The 19,694-nt window shown below is 31.1% G+C and overlaps 1 protein-coding gene across 1 annotated transcript; it reads left to right on the forward strand.

Moving 5' to 3' along the window:
* Window positions 1-5,498: 5,498 nt before the first annotated feature.
* LOC127285700 (uncharacterized) lies at window positions 5,499-6,235 on the forward strand. Its single transcript, XM_051311837.1, has 4 exons — window positions 5,499-5,575; window positions 5,620-5,780; window positions 5,856-5,950; window positions 6,056-6,235. Exons 1-4 carry the CDS (start codon window positions 5,499-5,501, stop codon window positions 6,233-6,235), a joined length of 513 nt encoding a protein of 170 aa, XP_051167794.1.
* The last annotated feature ends 13,459 nt before the right edge of the window (window positions 6,236-19,694 follow it).

Here is a 19,694-nt window from a genome sequence, read left to right on the forward strand (position 1 = left end):
ATGCTGCCTCATTCTGATGTGAACGTAATTAAGAGTATTCGGCATTATATTAAAATATAAAGATGTTGCAAATGCTATTGCAAATATACCACAATCAACACTTTTTTAAAAACTACGGTTGGTTAAAAAGGATATAATCTTTCTAAATATTTTATTTGATCCTCATTTAAACAACCTTTATTATGGCTATCATAAATATGAAGTCTTAATCCATCATAATAAGTGCAAATCCAATGACCAAGACTACAAGAACCACTAAAAAGTATTCGAATGTGCTTTTGATTTCTATTTATCGGCATAACTAAATCAAGAATTTGCAAATACAAAGAGTTTTGCATATCGAAAACTGATTGTAATACTCTTTGCAATAGTTGTGCAAATTCATTAATTTGATTATCACTTAACATTTCTCCTTCAGTATCTATAATGCTAAAATCTAGAGCACTTAAGCAACCTTTTCTTTCTAAATTTGACATTGTTTTTTTATGAAAATAACTTGCATAAAAAATCTTTTCTTAAATACCCTGGCGGATTGTGTGGACTGTGTTTGGACCGAGTTCAGTCTCAACTCGGTCCACTTCTGTCCAAAGCCAAATATCATAATAAATTAATGAAATATGATGAAGTAAATGATTAAAATTGATAAATAAGTATTTAAAAAGCTAATTTGTGGAAAAATTTATTTAAATTAATCTTTTCTTAAACTTTATTTGATAGTTATAAACTGAGGTGTTTGCCTGTCAATGTAGGTGTTATTTTTAGGGTTCCGTACCCGAAGGGGGAACCCTATTAATGAGACTAGTGAAGCAAGGCATGTACCCCACCCCCTAACGGCCACACGAATTTATCTAGAGGGCTGAAATTTGATACACATATGTATTTTGGCGTGTATATGACAGAAAAAATATAACGAATCTTATAAGAATTGATTATCATAGCGTTGTCAAGGAAAAACCATGAATTTTTACGAAAAATCCCTAAATATGACTATATACCCTCCCCTGGTGGCCACATTTTTTCACATACAGAGCTCAAATTTGGTACACTTATGTATATTTACGTGAAAATTACAGGAAAAATATAGCGAACATGATTCGGATCGATTTACATAGCGTTGTCAAGTTTGGGGGAGTTTTCGTAAACACATCACAATAACAATTGATTACTTTTAATAGTAATTAAGCAATAATTGAGTTCACGAATTATAAATATACTTAATATAAATAATAATATGAATAATAAATATATTACAACTATTAATGTTATTACAATCGCAATATTAAAAAAAATATCACTTACATTGACAGGCAAACACCTCACTCTATAATTAATAATTAAAGTTTAATAAAAGCTTAATTTAAATAAATTTTTCCATAAATTAACTTTTTAAATACTTATTTATCAATTATAATCATTTATTTCATCATATTTCATTACTTTATTATGATATTTGGCCTCGGACCGCACTAGACCGATTTGGGACTAAACTCGGTCCAAACACAGTCAACACAATCCGACAGCGAAAATCAATCATCACAATAAGATTTCGTGTTCGAAAAAATTCTTTAAGAAAAATATTTTCTTTTTAAATAATACACCTACTCTGAAATTTAATCTTTAAGTCATTTGTCACCCAAATTCTTTTCAAATTATTTTTATCCTTATTCTTTACAAGAACAATTTAACACTATTTTCCAATTTAAACAAAGAATTAATTATTTGAAGAAATAAAAATTAAATTAACTCTGTAACAAAAAAAATTGATAACCAAAATATATTTTTATTTGAAATTACAAGTGAAAATAATACGTATAAAAAATATTTTTCTGAAAAATATCACCACAAATACACCTACTTTGAAAATGAATCTCTTATTATTTCTCAGAATAATTATTTTTTTATAATTTTTAAACACTTAATTTAGAAAAAATCACTTACCTAGTCTTCATTTGTCACTCAATTTCATCTCAGAAGAACAATTTACCACTTTTTTTAATTTAAACAGAGAATTAATTTTTTAAAGAAATAAAAATAAAATGAACTCCGTAACAAAAAATAGTTTACAACGAAAATATATTTTGTTTAGAAAATACAAATCGTAGAAAATTTACTTCAAAATTCGAGATCTGGAACTTCACAAGAGAATGCGATTACAAACTGTAGTTCACGTTATACCCAGAGAGAAAGAGAAAGAGAGAGTGCGAGAAAATGTGAAGAGCAAAAAAGATGAATTAACGGCAGTCATCGATTTCGTTCTGTAAGAGGAAGTTGTATACCCCCCCTCTACAGACCGGGCCATAAACTCGGAGCTCGAGGGACGCATGCACCGAGCGGGGCCTGAGCGACGTTCTTGGGCCTAATGACATTTTTTATTTATGGCCCTTAATGAGTTTTCACGAAAGTTATAATATTTTTAAATATTAACAATTTTTAATTTTTTTTATCATATTCTTATTCTTTGAAATTTCAGGATTACGAGCATACGTTGTTCGAATGAAAAATGTCAATATTTAAAAATTTTATAATTTTCGTGAAAAACTAATTAAGGGCTGTTACGTCACGGCATGGAAATAAAGGTTAAAAGAAAAACTAAAAGTTCCTCACCAAAATTTCTAATTGATTTCGCAACATATAAATTATTTATTGTAAAGAATAAAAAAAATAAAGAAAAATCAAGAACTTAACTTCAAAATTTAGACAATTAAATTTATATCCTTTATTATATATTGTATTCTATTCTTCGAGCGGCTAAAAAATAAAATTTGTGGGATCTTGTTACTTACAAAGAGTTGAAACTCACCTTATTATTGTTATTAGAGGAATAAATAATAAAATAAAAGGAAAGAGAAAATAGGTTAGGTTGAATTAAAATTGTTTGTTTATTTACCAAACTTACGCACACAATGAGATTTCTCGACGAAACACATTAATACATCAAATTCACATATAAGAACAATTAAAAATTTTATTGATAACTACAAAATCTATAAACCAGAAGGGTAAAATTATAAAATTAATAAGTTTAAAAAGAATACAAGTTGACAAGATAAAATTTCAATGAATATAAAAGTTAAAGTAAAACGGTATATTCACGAAACAGAGATTAGATCCAATCCTGAACCAAATATTAATTCCGAGGATGTATACGGTTATAGGAAATCACTGAGATTTAGACATGCTACAAATCTTAAGTTGGAACCTTTAACAAATAGGAATTATACAATGATAAGAGTGCGCGTTTTCAGTCCAAATCTCGTTAAAAATCCTAAGGTCGAACCTCAAGGAATTATTGGTTCAGGAAGGGAACCAATTCCGAATTTCGCGAACAGGGACCAAAAAGAGACTGATTAAAAGAAGTTGGACGACGCTCCGGGTAGGCGCGTCGTTCATTCCCACTCTCAAGAAAACTTGCAAAAAGTTAAAGGTGGAGGGAAAATTTTAGAAAAAGGAGAAAATTAAGGTTTCTGATTTGCTGAAAACAATATAAAAATCACGCCCTAAAAATAAAAATTGAGTATTAAGTATTGAGTATTGAGTATTATTATTAATACCCTTACGGTCCACGTGGACCAGGTACACGCTGAGGTGGAGGTGTAATAAAACATTTGACCAACAAATGTTTACGCTATGTGCGGAGTTGGGCCCCTTGCTCTTTTGTCTAATTGTAATTTTATTGCAAGGCTTAACTCGCACACTTTTAAGGAATTGTCATTTCTGAGAATGCAAGATCCTTTATTGCACTTGTTCATTTTAGATGTTTTATTTATTGAGATCTTAAAATTTAGGGATTAAGATCCTTATGTGTATCAATACTCTTTCTAGTTCAGGCGTTTTCTCTATTGAAACAGCTTTATGGTATTTTTTTATTAAAAAAGGATTTTGCGTGTTTCCTGAAAATGTCAACGGAAAAACCCAGGAACCAGATTGTCGAACATTTATTCTTTATGTTTGAATAATAAATTAAAATGTTGAAATTCTAAAGATGTGTAAAAATTGTATAAAAGAATAAATTGAGTAAAAATGATATTAATATAAAATAAGCAGAAATAATAAAATATAATATTCATTCATACAACATTCTTTTACACGGGGAAAACATTCTTACATACACAACAATACATAATTAAAATATAATTACATCTTAAATTAGGACATTCTGCATCCCTCATCCTAAGACAAATTTCAAAAAGAAAAGTGTGAGGTTTTGACATACCGGGACGTCACAGGGCCATAAATATAAAATGTCATTAGGCCCTAAAACGCCGCTCAGGCGCCCTCGGTGCATGCGTCCCTCGAGCTCCGAATTTATGTCCCGGCCGGTAGAGTAGGGGTATACAACTTCCGCATAAGGACGCAATCAATGATCGCCCGAAACAACATGAAACGTACCTTGGCTTCTCCTTACACCAATAGCAAAATCTGACTGTCGAACTGTAACGCCTTTTTTCTTTCTATTTAAAAAGAGTCATATACAGTAGAATCTCGATTATCCGAGGTAATGTGGGGGGGAAGAAGCAGTTCGGATAAGTGAAAACTCGGATAACACGGAATAAAAACCTAAAATTAAAAAATTTTAATCATTTTTTTTATGTATTTAATGTGCTACAAAGAAAATTAATCGTAAATGTATATAAAAGTTGAAATCTAATGAATGTAGATTAACTTTTGGGTATAATTATTGTTAATGCATATCGGTTCCATCTGTTTTATCCGAGTTTTTCCGTATTTTCCGAGCATGCACTTCGTGTTCAATGCCTCGGATAATACGGAATCTCGGATAATCGAAGCTCGGATAATCGACATTCTACTGTAAAACTATCCTTCACAGCTGATCGAGCCTGGACAGAATGAAGGAATAAAAGAATTCTAAGATTATTATAGTAATTTTTAATTTGTAACATAATTTTTCAAAATGGCGATTTAAATTAGAAAATAGACAAAACAAACATAATTTTCATGTGATCATCTAGAGACGTGTTGTAAGGGTATTTCAGGGGCTCCTTTTTATTCCTTGAGAATAATGATTTATTATTCAATCCAGATGTTATAAATGTAAAATAAATAACCCAAATAATCTCACCTTCATTTTCTTCTAATATTATTCTGTCAAGACTGTGTCCTAAAACACAACAGGACTAAATTCAAAAATTGTACAAAATTCTTGACAGGTTCGTATGACGATTCAAATGGGCCTCAGGCATAAGGAGGCATAATGGTTTGCCTAATAATCACATTTTTTCATTCCTCATGAAAGTGGAAATTTGACCTAAAAGTATGGTCTATACTCTCTTTGGAGATTCAATTATTGTTTCAGGTATGCAAGGAACCTCATCTATCCCGGAGAGGGGCGAGTTGAGGCACCTAACAAACAAAGAAGAACGAGACTCAGTATTCATTTGGTTACATTTTAATCAACATCGTGTAATTTTGTGTTTAAAATAAAAGATTAAGATCAAACAAAATTGGTCCTTCGAGCCGGATAATTTAAGTTTGACAAAATGGAAGATTTATTAATATGTGACGCTCCACGAGAGAAGGTACCTTTCTCCGAAATAATATTAGGCTTAGTTTTCATGTACGGTGCACGGAAAACTGAGCCTGATGTTATTTCGGGGATAGGTCCCTTCTCGTATGGAGCGTCACAATTGATCAAGAAACAGTGATGCAAAGCTTAACAAGACTTCGTGAAAGTTCCAAGAAACGAAAAGTGATGGATATGATACAAGATCTCCGCCAATACCTTGAAGGACTTTGGCAGAGATACGAAACATTGGACAAGGGTATTAATGTTGCTGCAAAAACTTCATATAAGTCATTGATTAAATATTTTACTAAAGATTGTTTTATTTAAGTAGAAAACCTCTATTTTGATATCTTGGATAGATTTAATGTTCTAATTGCTGAAATTAAGGGTCGAGATCCAAGTACAAGTGGTCACTCAAGTTCTTCTGTTAGTATGATTTAGACTAGCAAATTAGTTAATTTACCAAAAATTGAAATTTCTCATTTTTCCTGTGATTATGTCGAGTGGATTAATTTCCGCGATATTTTTCAGTCGTTAATAGTTTCTAATGCTAATTTGCAAGATGCTCAGAAATTACATTATCCTAAATCCAGTTTAACTAATAAAGCTGCACGACTTGTGAAACACTTAAGTATTGCGAAAGCAAACTTCCTTAGTGCTTGGGAAATGTTCAACAAAAGATATGAGAATAAACGCGTGATAATTAATTAACTTATCAATAAACTGCTCGCGATTTCACCAGTTCAAAACGATTCGATTATTGAGTTAAAATTTTTACGTGATGTTACCGCAGAGATTGTACGAGTACTTAAAAACTTAGACAGAGATATCGAAAGTGATTTACTTTTAGTTCTTACTGTCAAAAAATGCGTAAGTTTTCACTAATTGAACATTAGTTACGTCAAAAAATATTGATTTTCGAAAAAACAAATGATTTTTTTATTAATATTTTTTCTTTAATCTCTCGTGACAAATTCGTGATCGGCAACTTAAAAAGCTCAGAGTAACAAGTTTAAAACATTTCTAATAGTCTTTTTTAATCCGCCATTTAAAATTTCTTATTTCTGACATCAGATTCGTAATCAGCAACCCTGAAAACCCCCGAGTAAGAAGTTTCAAACGAATTGGACGATTTGTTTTTAATTCAGCCGCCATATTGGATCCGCCATTTTATATTTTTCAAGTCTGACATCAGATTCGTAATCAGCGACAACGAGAACCCCCGAGTAACAAGTTTCAAACGAATTGGACGATTTTTTTCAAATTCGACCGCCATATTAGATCCGCCATTTTGAATTTGTTAATTATGACATCAGATTCGTAATCAGCTACCCCGAAAACATTAAAAACAACAATGACTTTAGAATTTCAAATTTTTGTCTCTGAATGAGAAATTTTTTTACTTACGCATTTCCATTTATGATGGTTTATAATTGTTATAACAAAAGCATTATTATAAATTTTTTAATTTGCCACTCATTTGTTTGAAACTTTACATGTGTACGAACATTTTCATATATTATAAGTTTATTTATATTGCGTATAATTATGGGCAGAGCTTTGGTCCACTTGACGTGGAACATCCCATATATATATATATATATATATATATATATATTAATACAAATATTTATCGCAAGAATTAATAAATTATTTTCTCCGCAGCGAAAATATTTGATAATATTTAAGAAGTCAGAGGAATGACTCAAAAGCAGAGGACAACATTTTTTTTTTATTTTTTAAAAATCGACGAGACATTTTATTTACAGTTTGGAAGAATGTTCTTCAATATCATAGCTTTTTGAAAATATCCATAAAGTAGCAATTTTAATGTTGTAAATAATTTTTTTTAAGTTAAAATAATGAGAAATTGTTTGAAAACATTGTAGTTAACCTAACTTTTAGTAGGTAAAATTACAAAAAAACACATTAAAAATTAAAAATATTTGACTTTTTTACAGGATGTTTGGGAAAAGTGGTAAAATAATGAAATATGACTTGATATTTTCCTAAATGATTATATTTATTAAGAAAATCTGTATAACGTATAAATTAAGCATTTTTCTTAATCTTTAATTTCAGAGTCGATTATATCATCAAGTATTAAGAAACATTTTCTTCTGTTTTTATTTGGTATTCTTTCCCAAGCTCGTTTAATTTCCGCCAAATAATCCAGCGTTCGACAATCTATCGCTCTGTTGTTGTTCGCTAAAATTTTGTTAAACATAAATATTAATAAATTATGTACTACCTTTTTAATGATTAAAGTCGTAGAAAATTTAAAATAATGGATAAAATATTTTTTTAAAGTTCGTTTTTAAATAACCTAATTTTCCTATTTTCATCAATTCATTAAGAAACAATTGAAACATTAAATAAATGAAAAGTTACTGCATAAAAAGTGTTTTGGATAAATTATCTGAATTTGTGTACACTTTTTTTTCACTTGATAATTACGAGTACAAAATTGTGACTTTGATGATTTCCACAGTTTTTAATCGTTAATAAATTTTTTGTAGACAAATGAAAAAATATTGTATTTTGGGAATATGTAATTCGTCAGTAAATAAACAAATAGAAAAAATTTCGCGATGAATATCCACACTACTTTAGGAGATAATAATTTTTTTAAATTGAAAAGTTTTTACAGGTTACTGTAAGGGAATAAACTTATTTTAGTAAGGTTTCTAATAAAATTGTGAAAAAAATTAATACCTTGCATTGAATCGTCGACAGTTGGAATTGAATTTACATCAGTTTCGAGTTCTGGTTCAGATTCTCGTTCGGGTTCATGTTCATCATCGGTATCATACCACTTGTCATATTCAGCGTCATTTTGAATTTTTGATCTTTTAATGTTACTTCTTGTTCTATTTTAAATAAATCACAAAAAAAGTTAGGTTATATAAATCTAACGAGATTAACATAAAAATTTCATCTGAACTTAAGTGATTCATTTTTAGGGTTTCGTGGCCCATGGCCGAAAGCCTTATAGTTTCACTTTGGCGTCCGTCTGTCCGTAGTATATTTTGGGGCACCACAGCTCCCAAAATCAAATTTTAGGGCACAGATCCCAAATTCAAATTTTGGGGCCAAACAGATCCCAAATTAAACTTTTGGGACACCACAGATCCCAAATTCAAATTTTGGGGCACCACAGATCCCAAATTCAAATTTTGGGGCACCATAGCTTCCAAATTCGAATTTTGGGGCACCACAGATCCCAAATTCAAATTTTGAGGCACCATAGCTCCCAAATTCAAATTTTGGGGCCCCACAGATCCCAAATCTCCATTTACTGAATGGACATTACATGAATGGACATTACATGTCCCATTAGTTAACATGGCCCTATAATTGACATGTCCCAGTAGTTGACCTGTCTCAGTAATTGACATGTCCATATAGTTGACATGTCCCTATAGTTGACATGTCCCAGTAGTTGACATGTCCCTATAGTTGATATGTCTCTATAGTTGACATGTCCAAGAGTTGACATGTCTTAATTTATTTTTGATTTATTTTTTTTTTAATTAAAATTTAAAGCGCCACGAAACCCTAGATGTAGGCGCAATTGCGCCTAGTTCTTTTCCTATTTTTTTAATGGAATGTCCCAATTTAAAGTCCATTCTATTTTTGAAAATGGTCCACTTATTGGTAAATAGGCCAAATCCATCTTCAATTGTGTTCCTAGCCCTCACTAATCTGAACAAAAAGTGAATTATATATTATAAATATAATTTTGACTCATATTTATGACACTGATTGTTCATTCAATGTTTAACTAAAGTTAAATATGAAAATTCAGGAATGTGATAAATTCATTCCACTTATGTATTAAAACTTAACTTTGCATTAATAGAAAATTTAACTTAAGGTAGTATTACACTTTTCAAGCAGTAAAAAACGGGTTTAGAAAAAAATTTTTCTCGCTTCTTAATTTATTTAAAGGAACAAATTTTTTTTTATAACATTATATGGCATTAAAACTTTTATAATAAATAAAATAAAATTTTTTTATTATCTCTCTTTGGTCACTAGAGGGCCTTAAAGTCAAGGCAAAAAAAAAATTTGGGCAATCGGCGGACAGGCTACAGCCTCTCAGGGACATCGGATCTGAAAACACAAAAAACTGTTTTGAAGCTGAGACATGTCATTAAGCATCCTCCCTAACCCCGATAAAAAATATTGAAAATTAACGAAATGGCAGCGATTTAAAAAAAAAAAGTCAAAAATTAGGTCTTTTTTGGTTAGTTTTTGGATTGTAGCTAAAATCCAAAAAGAAATAGATAATTGGATTTAGGGGGGATGCTTAAAGAATTTAATTACGAAAAAAATGATATTTTTTTCAAAAAAATTGGTTCATTAGAACTCGAGTTATGCTGTCCGCCAGTTTCAAAAGCAACGTTTCGAGAAAAACTCGATTAAGGCCCTCTAGTGACCAAAGAGAGATAATAAAAAAATTTTATTTTATTTATTATAAAAGTTTTAATGCCATATAATGTTATAAAAAAAAAATTTGTTCCTTTAAATAAATTAAGAAGCGAGAAAATTTTTTTTTTCTAAACCCGTTTTTTACTGCTTGAAAAGTGTAATACTATCTTAAACTTAAGGAGCCAGCAAACGAAAATTATAGTTACGCGTCTACCAAAGTTAGGATTGTTAAATAGTGTAGTTTATAATCATTTTAGTGCAAATAGTAATAAAAATAAACTTATTTTATGAAGAATTTGATGTTTTACATAAATTTGTAAAACATTTAAAATAGTGCAGTGAATGCTTTTTAATATTGTATTGTATGTATGTATGTATGTATTGTATGTATTGTATGTATTGTATGTATTGTATGTATTGTATGTATTGTATGTATTGTATGTATTGTATGTATTGTATGTATTGTATGTATGTATGTATGTATGTATGTATGTATGTGGGTCATTCCATACGAAAAGGCAAATGGCAGCGTCCACTCGCAGTTTGAACCAATCGCAATGTTATAGTAGTCAAATTTTAGCATTTTTTATATAGAATCGAAAGCCGAGTGGCCTTTTTTTTATTTTCAAAATGGCGGCCACCCCAATGGCATATGTAAAAAAATTACACGATGGTTTTTTTTAATCCTTCAATACTTTTAAGATTTTAGTTTAAAATTGCTCAAAACATATTATATTTATGTTCTAGAGCTCGCCAAAGATAAATCCATAGTCAGAATTAAAAAATTCAAAATGGCGGATTCAAAATGGCGGATCATTTTTTTAAAATCATCGAAATCGCTTGAAACTTGTTACTCGGGGGTTTTCGGGGTCGCTGATGACGAATCTGTAGTCAGAATTCCAATATTCAAACTATTCGATCCAATATGGCGGATCCAAGATGGCAGAGTTTTTTTAAAATCATCGAAATCGCTTGAAACTCGTTACTTGGGGGTTTTTGGGGTCGCTGATGACGAATCTGTAGTCAGAATTCCAATATTTAAACTATTCGATCCAATATGGCGGATCCAAGATGGCAGAGTTTTTATAAAATCATCGAAATCGCTTGAAACTCGTTACTCGGGGGTTTTCGGGGTCGCTGATGACGAATCTGTAGTCAGAGATAAAAAAAACCCTTGTAACAAGTTTTGAGCGATTTCATGATTTTTTAGAAAATTTTTCGTATCCGCCATATTGTGTTTTATATTTTTTTGTATCCACCATTTTGAATTTTGAAAATCTGATAGCAGATTTGAAATCAGCAACCCCAAAAACCCCCGAGTCACAAGTTTCGAGCGATTCAATTGATTTTTTAAAAAATATGTCCGCCATATTGGATCCGCCATTTTAAATTTTGAAAAACTGACATCAGATTCGAAATCAGCAACCCCAAAAACCCCCGAGTCACAAGTTTTGAGCGATTCAATTGATTTTTTAAAAAAGTTGTCCGCCATATTGGATCCGCCATTTTGAATTTTGAAAAACTGACATCGAATTCGTAATCAGCAACCCTAGAAACCTGCAAATAGTCTTTTTTAGAGAATCGCTTAACTTTTTATATTTTAGTATTTTCAAATTATCGCGCCTTTTGTCATATAGTTCTCTTTGTCTCCGTAAGGTGGTTTTGATATACTTTGACAGGCTCTCTCACTAACTAGCAGCATTGCAAAGTAGATAAATACAGCAAACGTTAAAGATCGAAACATTACGAATTTTTCGTGAGCTTCCTTAGGTGAGTGAAATATTTTTTCTATTGATCAGTTAATTCATTCGATCATTTTTCTTTGTTTTTACTTTTTTTTCAAATCAAAGAAAAAAAACTTTTTTCTCTTTCTGATTAAAAAAAAAAATTTCAATCTGTCCTTTTCAGGACTTTTCATTGGTCAGAGAATTATTTTGATTCAATGATGAACTCTCAAGTTGAGAGCATTGTAAGGAAAGATAGGTGTGCGAATCCTTTTAATTTAGAAGGACATAAAGGTAAGGCTTTGCGTAAAATTTCTGAATCGCTTTTAACAAAGTTTCCAACAATACCTGACTCGGCTAAGATTTGTTATAAATGTAGAAGATTAGCTCTTTCAAATTGTGACGTCAATTCTGATAGTTCTAGTATAAATGATTCTTTAAATTCTTTATTAATTTCAAATCCAAGCAAAGATTGCGATATCAGTACTGAATCTGCCGTTACAGATTCAGCTAATACATCTCCAGAGACTGATTTAGCCGAAATTTTAAACGGTTTGAAAGAAAAATTTGCACTACTTCCATCAAATGATCCAGATAAAATTGCAATTTTGACAATTTTACCTGCAGATTGGACAATTAAAAGAATTGCTTCAGAATTTAATACTAGTTCAAAATCTGTAAGAAAAGCTAAAGAATTAAAAAAGCTACACGGCTCTCTATCGAGACCTCCACCCAAAGTTGGTAATGCTCTGCCAAAAAATGTAGTCGATAAAATAGTCGAATTTTATGAAGATGATGACAATAGTAGACTACTTCCAGGAATGAAAAATAAAAAGACAGTTAAAATTGATGGTAAGAAAGTTTTGAAGCAAAAACGATTAATTTTATTTAATTTAAAAATATTGCATATAAAATTTCAAAAAGAAAATACAGATGTAGATGCTGGATTATCAAAATTTTGTGAAGTTCGACCAGAGAATTGTGTTTTAGCAGGAGAAGGTGGTACTCATGTAGTATGTGTGTGCGTTCTTCATCAAAATTTTACTTTAATGTTGAATGCAATCAATTTGCCTGCATTAACTAAGAATGCAGAATTTCCTCTGGAAAACTTGGATGATGTCCTTAATTTCATACTCTGCTCTGAACCAAAAGATGAGTGTCATTTTGACATCTGTAAATCATGTGGTGGAACCGATAAGTTTAGAAATTACCTTCTTAAACTTTTACAAAATTGTGACGAGACAGAAATTAAGTACAGCTTATGGTGCACAACTGACAGAGCTAACATGGAAACTAAAACATCTAGTATAGAAGATTTCTTGACAGTTATTTGTAGTATTTTAGGAAAGCTTAAGAGTCACAATTTTATAAATGAGCAGCAAAAGGCATATTTCAAACAAATGAAAAGCACACTAAATGATGGAGAATTTCTAGTTTTATGTGACTTTTCAGAGAACTATGCTTTCGTTGTTCAAGACGCAGCTCAAGCATTTCACTATAATAATAATCAAACTACTGTGTACACAGTAATTTATTATTATCGTAAAGACGGCAAATTATGTCACGAAAGTATAATTATTCTTTCAGATTGTCTAAGTCATTATTCTGTTGCTGTTTACATTTGCAATTCCATACTTGGGGGATCTCGGGTGAAGTGATCAAAGTAAAAAAAAATTTTGTCTCAATTTCGCTCAAACTAGAGTAATTTGTACTTCTATTGGGTGGTAATTTATCGTAAAAAAATTTTTCAATTTGGACCAATATTTACTCGGGGGGAGGGGGTTGAAGTTTATGGGTAGCGTTTTCTTTAATAATTTTTTTTTCTTGAGTATAAAAAAAAAAAATTTTTATCAACATCAGTTTCGATAGCTTTTTTAATGCTCTTTCGATTGAAAACATGCATTTTTGAAAAAAAAATTTTTGAACCAAAAAAAATTAATTTCAAAATTTTTTTTGACTTTTTCGGGGTAAAAGGTACGATTTTTTTTTTTTTTTTTTTAAGGAAAGCTGAGATTTTTTCCTGTAGGGACATGTAGTTGAAAAAATGGGACAAGAAAGATTAAACCTTGAAAATTAACATTTTTTATTCACTTTAGCGCTACGCTGCGATCTACCACGTGACACATTAGTAGTATGGTATTTGGAGAGAAACATTAATGCTCTCTGCATTTTACAGGGTTGAAACTGTTATTGAGTAAATACCTGTATTTCATCAACGTTTAAATTTGGATAATAATAAATGAATAATAATTATATAAAGTGGAATCTTGGAAATAAATTATAAAATCGGTTCAAAAATAAATGTAGCATACTAATAAGAGTTTACTTTATTATAGTAATCAGTCTTATCAAATAAATACTCATTTATATCAATTCATCATTCATTTGGTTATTAATTTATCCATTTATTCGAATATTTGACTGCAATGAGTCTTTATTTGACTAAGGAATAATATAAAAATGAATATTTTTTTCATTAAAGTTTTCTTCATAATTCATTACTTACATTATTATTGATGGAGACGACTGCTTTTCCCCGAAAGGACAAAATGTCGAATAGCCAAAACGTCGAATAGCCAAAATGTCGAAAAGCCAAGACGTCGAAAAGTCAAGACGTCTGAGTTTCCTTCCCTTCGACGTTTTGGCTTTTCGACATTTTGTCCGTTCGACGTCTTGGCTATTCGACGTTTCAATCATTCGACGTCTTGGCTTTTCGACATTTTGACCTTTCGACGTATTGAATATTCGACGTTTTGACTATGCGATGTCTTGACTTTTCGACATTTTGTCCATTCGACAGTTTGGCTTTTCGACATTTTGACCTTTCGACGTTTTGACTATTCGACGTTTTGACTATGCGACGTTTTGACTTTTCGACATTTTGTCCATTCGACAGTTTGGCTTTTCGATATTTTGTTCATTCGACGTTTTGCTATTCGACGTCTTGTCCATTCGACATTTTGTCCTTTCGGGGAAAAGCAGTCGTCTCCATCAATAATAATGTAAGTAATGAATTATGAAGAAAACTTTAATGAAAAAAATATTCATTTTTATATTATTCCTTAGTCAAATAAAGACTCATTGCAGTCAAATATTCGAATAAATGGATAAATTAATAACCAAATGAATGATGAATTGATATAAATGAGTATTTATTTGATAAGACTGATTACTATAATAAAGTAAACTCTTATTAGTATGCTACATTTGTTTTTGAACCGATTTTATAATTTATTTCCAAGATTCCACTTTATATAATTATTATTCATTTATTATTATCCAAATTTAAACGTTGATGAAATACAGGTATTTACTCAATAACAGTTTCAACCCTGTAAAATGCAGAGAGCATTAATGTTTCTCTCCAAATACCATACTACTAATGTGTCACGTGGTACGCATCGTACCTTTTACCCCGAAAAAGTCAAAAAAAAATTTGAAATTAATTTTTTTTGGTTCAAAAATTTTTTTTTTCAAAAATGCATGTTCTCAATCGAAAGAGCATTAAAAAAGCTATCGAAACTGATGTTGATAAAAATTTTTTTTTTTATACTCAAGAAAAAAAAATTATTAAAGAAAACGCTACCCATAAACTTCAACCCCCTCCCCCCGAGTAAATATTGGTCCAAATTGAAAAATTTTTTTACGATAAATTACCACCCAATAGAAGTACAAATTACTCCAGTTTGAGCGAAATTGAGACAAAATTTTTTTTACTTTGATCACTTCACCCGAGATCCCCCACTTACTGAACACATTAAAAAACATCATGCAGTAAAAAAAATTACATATGTCTCTGATGGTGCAAAACAGCATTTTAAGAACAAATTTAATATTATTGATTTGATGAAACACGAATTAGACTTTGGAATCAAAGCTGAATGGCATTTTCATGTAACAGCACACGGCAAAGGACCTCACGATGGTCTCGGTGCAGTTATGAAAATCCAAGCAAGAAGAGCAAGTCTTCAAGTATCGTCAATGAACAGCATTGTAACACCTGAACAACTTTATACTTGGTCGATGCAGAATATAGAAAACATTAAGTTCTTTTATTATACTGCTAAACTTCATGACACAACTAAAAAAAGATTAAATTCACGTTTCAAGAATGCACCAGTAGTTCCACAAATTTAAAAGAATCACGCTTTCATTCCGATGTCAGACACAATTCTCAAAATTAAAACGTATTCTAATGCTAAGGAGTTTGTATCTTTCAAATATTAATATGTTCTGTTCTTAAACAACATTGGACCTTGAAATTCAAGGTCAAAATGATAATTTACGCTTATCTCAAAATCGGATTTTTTAAAATTATTTTTAACTATCTCAATGGAAAGCTTGACTAATTTCCTACAAAACATGTAATTTTCAGAGTGGGATCTTTTAAAGTTTTTGAGATATTAATTAATTAATTAATTAATGTTTATAACAAATGAAATATTTTACAAACGAATAAAGTTACCGTAATTCTGAAGTTAGTAATTGAAAGTTAACGTAATTCCGCATCCAACGAGCCCTATATGAAGTATTTTGGATAAGTAGATTGTTAATAAACAATTAGTTAACATTGCAATTGTTTATTAACAATCTACTTATCCAAAATACTTCATATAGGGCTCGTTGGATGCGGAATTAGCTTAACTTTCAACTAGTAAGTTTAGATTTACTATAACATTATTTGTTTGTAAGATATTTCATTTTTTATTGTTATTTAACTAAAATTGGACAAAAATACTTCATATAGGGCTTTTGGATGCTTGTTGTTAGTAAAAAATAAAATATTTTACAAACAAATAAAGTTATGGTAATTCTGAACTTACCAATTGAAAGTTAAGCTAATTCTGCATCCAACGAGCCCTATATGAAGTATTTTGAATAAGTAGATTGTTAATAAACAATTGCAATGTTAACTAATTGTTTATTAACAATCTACTTATCCAAAATACTTCATATAGGGCTCGTTGGATGCGGAATTACGTTAACTTTCAATTACTAACTTCAGAATTACGGTAACTTTATTCGTTTGTAAAATATTTCATTTGTTATAAACATTAATTAATTAATTAATTAATTAATATCTCAAAAACTTTAAAAGATCCCACTCTGAAAATTACATTTTTTATAGGAAATTAGTCAAGCTTTCCATTGAGATAGTTAAAAATAATTTTAAAAAATCCGATTTTGAGATAAACGTAAATTAACATTTTGACCTTGAATTTCAAGGTCAAATGTTATTTAAAAAAAAATTTTTTATTAACAGCGTGTAGCTCGTCAAAAAAGCTTTAAAAATCATTATATATATAGATAACCTATCATAGATAACCTAACCTATAACCTGTCAACACGTGCTATTGTAGACCTCTGACTTTTTATCGTTTTTTCGCTATATAAACGAAAAATTGTGCTTTTTCTTGTGACTTAAACTATTCGCGGTGTGCCCGACCTTGTATTTGCCTAATTATTCTTGATTTTTTCTGTCTTCTTATTACTTATTTTGCTGTGATCTGTGCGGAGTGAGTTTCTAACCTACAATTTCAAGTGAGCAAGTGTTACAAACTGAGATGTCCTCACAGATTTGTAAGGGCTGTAAGGCCTCTGTAGTGTCTCCTGCTCTTTGTGTCGTATGTAAATCAGCATTTCATCCCTCATGTACTGGGAAAACGCTTCCATCTGGCGCATTTTCTAAATGCTGCAAACCTCGTGCTGTTTCTCCTAACACACAATCACAGTCACACTTGTCTCCTTTCAATGACACTGATATACCCGATGACTCTACCCCATTAACAGCTGGCCTTGTCGAGAGGATTATTAATTCTGCTATTGGAAGTCTAGGGGTCAAAATAGATGCTATGAGTTCAAAATTGGACAACGCTATATCACGGATTAACATTACTGAAAAGAAAATTGAGAATCTCGATGGTGACATGACACAACTTAAAGGTAACATAGAATCACTGAATGCACGCTTTGAACAAGTGCATGTTGATAACACTCGTTTCTGTATTAAAGAAATTGAAGATAGAAATCGTCGCAAAACTAACCTTATTCTATACGGTCTTCCTGAGCATGCAAACTCACCGGACAATGATGACAAGAATGCCTTCATTAGTCTGTTGACCAATTTAATTACATCTGACTTATTCTTAAATGTCAAAATGAAAAGGTTTGGTTCTCTTACACAGGCCGAACAGAAATCGAGGCCCTTGAGACTAATTTGTGACTCAGAAGGGGTTGCCAATCAAATCCACCAGGCATTTTGGTCGGCAAAGAATACCCAAACACAGCACAAGATATTGGACAATCTCTGGATGATCCGCGACCGTACAAAGATTCAGATCGAGGAATCAAAAATAAAGAAAATCGAACGAGAAACTCGACGACAAAACGAAACCAGCAAAGCGAAGCTGAAAACATCGGGACAAGCGGCAACATCAACAGCGAGGAAATAAGTGTTTGTAATGACTCACATTCAGACATACATCACACCTATACTGTACCCTGCGTGCGCAATTTCTCTCTTTTCTATCAGAATGTGAGGGGGATTCGCACAAAACTTCAAGACCTGCGCCTGGCCATTCGATCAGCTGATTACGATTGTGTTGTTCTCACGGAAACGTGGCTGAATAACTCGATTGACACTCAGGAACTTGCTTTTGAGAATTATGATGTTTTTAGATTGGACAGAAGCACATTAACAAGTGACGGTTCTCGTGGCGGTGGTGTCTTGATTGCTGTCAAGAAGTGTATGAATGCTATTCTTTTAACTACAAGCTGTAATTCTATCGAACATTTATTTCTAAGGATTGACTGTCTTTCTCTAATTGTAGGTACGTTTTATATTCCTCCTTGCGCATCCCTTGATACTTTTAACTGTTTGTGTAGTACATTGGAAGATTTACTTGTTCCGCAATTGCACAATTCAGTATGTATTCTCGGCGATTTTAACATGCCTTTCATAAATTGGAATAATAGTAATAAAAACGAGCCCTCATGTAAAGTTAAATCAACTTGCTCGTTAACACTACATAAAGATATTGCTAATGTTGTCTCGGATACTTTGGATTACTTGGATCTGTCACAGTTTAATACTTTTTCTAATGCTACTGGCTCTATTCTGGATTTAGTATTATGTAATTTTTCTAGTCTTGTAATTAATTTAAGTCATGATCCATTATTACCAGTTGACAAATATCATCCGCCTTTAGTGTTAACATTGAATCTAGATACTGATACAACTGAAAATGACATTAATTTAAACTATAATATTTCAAATTATGATTTTAGAAATGCTAACTTTGCTGATATAATGTCATTTTTAGATGAAATAGATTGGACAAATGTACTCAATGTTCCCGATATCAATAATGCAGTTGAAATTTTTTATTCTTATATATACTTAGCCTTTAACTTATATGTTCCTCTTAAAACAGTACGTAGTTCCAAACATCAACCTTGGTTTACGCCTGAATTAAAAACCCTCGTATTAAAAAAAAAGATTGCTCATGCTAAGTTTAAATGTTCTGGTATGCTGACAGATTATAAGACTTTTTGTACCCTTCGAGAGCATTGCAAATCACTATCACGTCAATTATATAAAAATTATATTAAAGACACCGAAAAAAAATTGATAACAAATCCTAAAAAATTTTGGGGATATGTTGACTCTCGTCGCAAAAAGAGAGGTATTCCAAATGAAGTCAATTTAGAGGGAGACACAGCGAGTGGCAATGTTAATATAGCGAATTTGTTTGCCAGAAATTTCAGTTCGGTTTATCTTAATTCAAGTTCTGCTAATTTTATGCCGAATTTGAGGTTTAGGGACACTGTTGATGTTGCTTCTGCTACATTTAATGAAACAGACATTCTTAGAAAAATACAAAATCTTAATGTTAATAAGAGTGCTGGAGCGGATGGAATACCTGCTCTCGTCATAAAGTCATGCTGTTTTTCTTTTATTAAACCACTACTTATTTTATTTAACAAATCTCTTTCCACTGGTATTTTTCCGC

Source organism: Leptopilina boulardi, unplaced genomic scaffold, assembly GCF_019393585.1.
Source record: "Leptopilina boulardi isolate dan_hultmark-lab unplaced genomic scaffold, ZJU_Lbou_2.1 LbouV2_341, whole genome shotgun sequence".
NCBI lineage: Eukaryota > Metazoa > Arthropoda > Insecta > Hymenoptera > Figitidae > Leptopilina > Leptopilina boulardi.

Excerpts from the sequence above, each read along its gene's own strand:
- LOC127285700 (XM_051311837.1), top strand. The coding sequence starts at position 5,499 with ATGGAAGATTTATTAATATGTGACGCTCCACGAGAGAAGGTACCTTTC. Across the intron at positions 5,576-5,619 it reads ATATTAGGCTTAGTTTTCAT|GTCCCTTCTCGTATGGAGCG; the intron begins GTACGGTGCACG and ends TTTCGGGGATAG. Across the intron at positions 5,951-6,055 it reads GTGGTCACTCAAGTTCTTCT|TCGTTAATAGTTTCTAATGC; the intron begins GTTAGTATGATT and ends GATATTTTTCAG.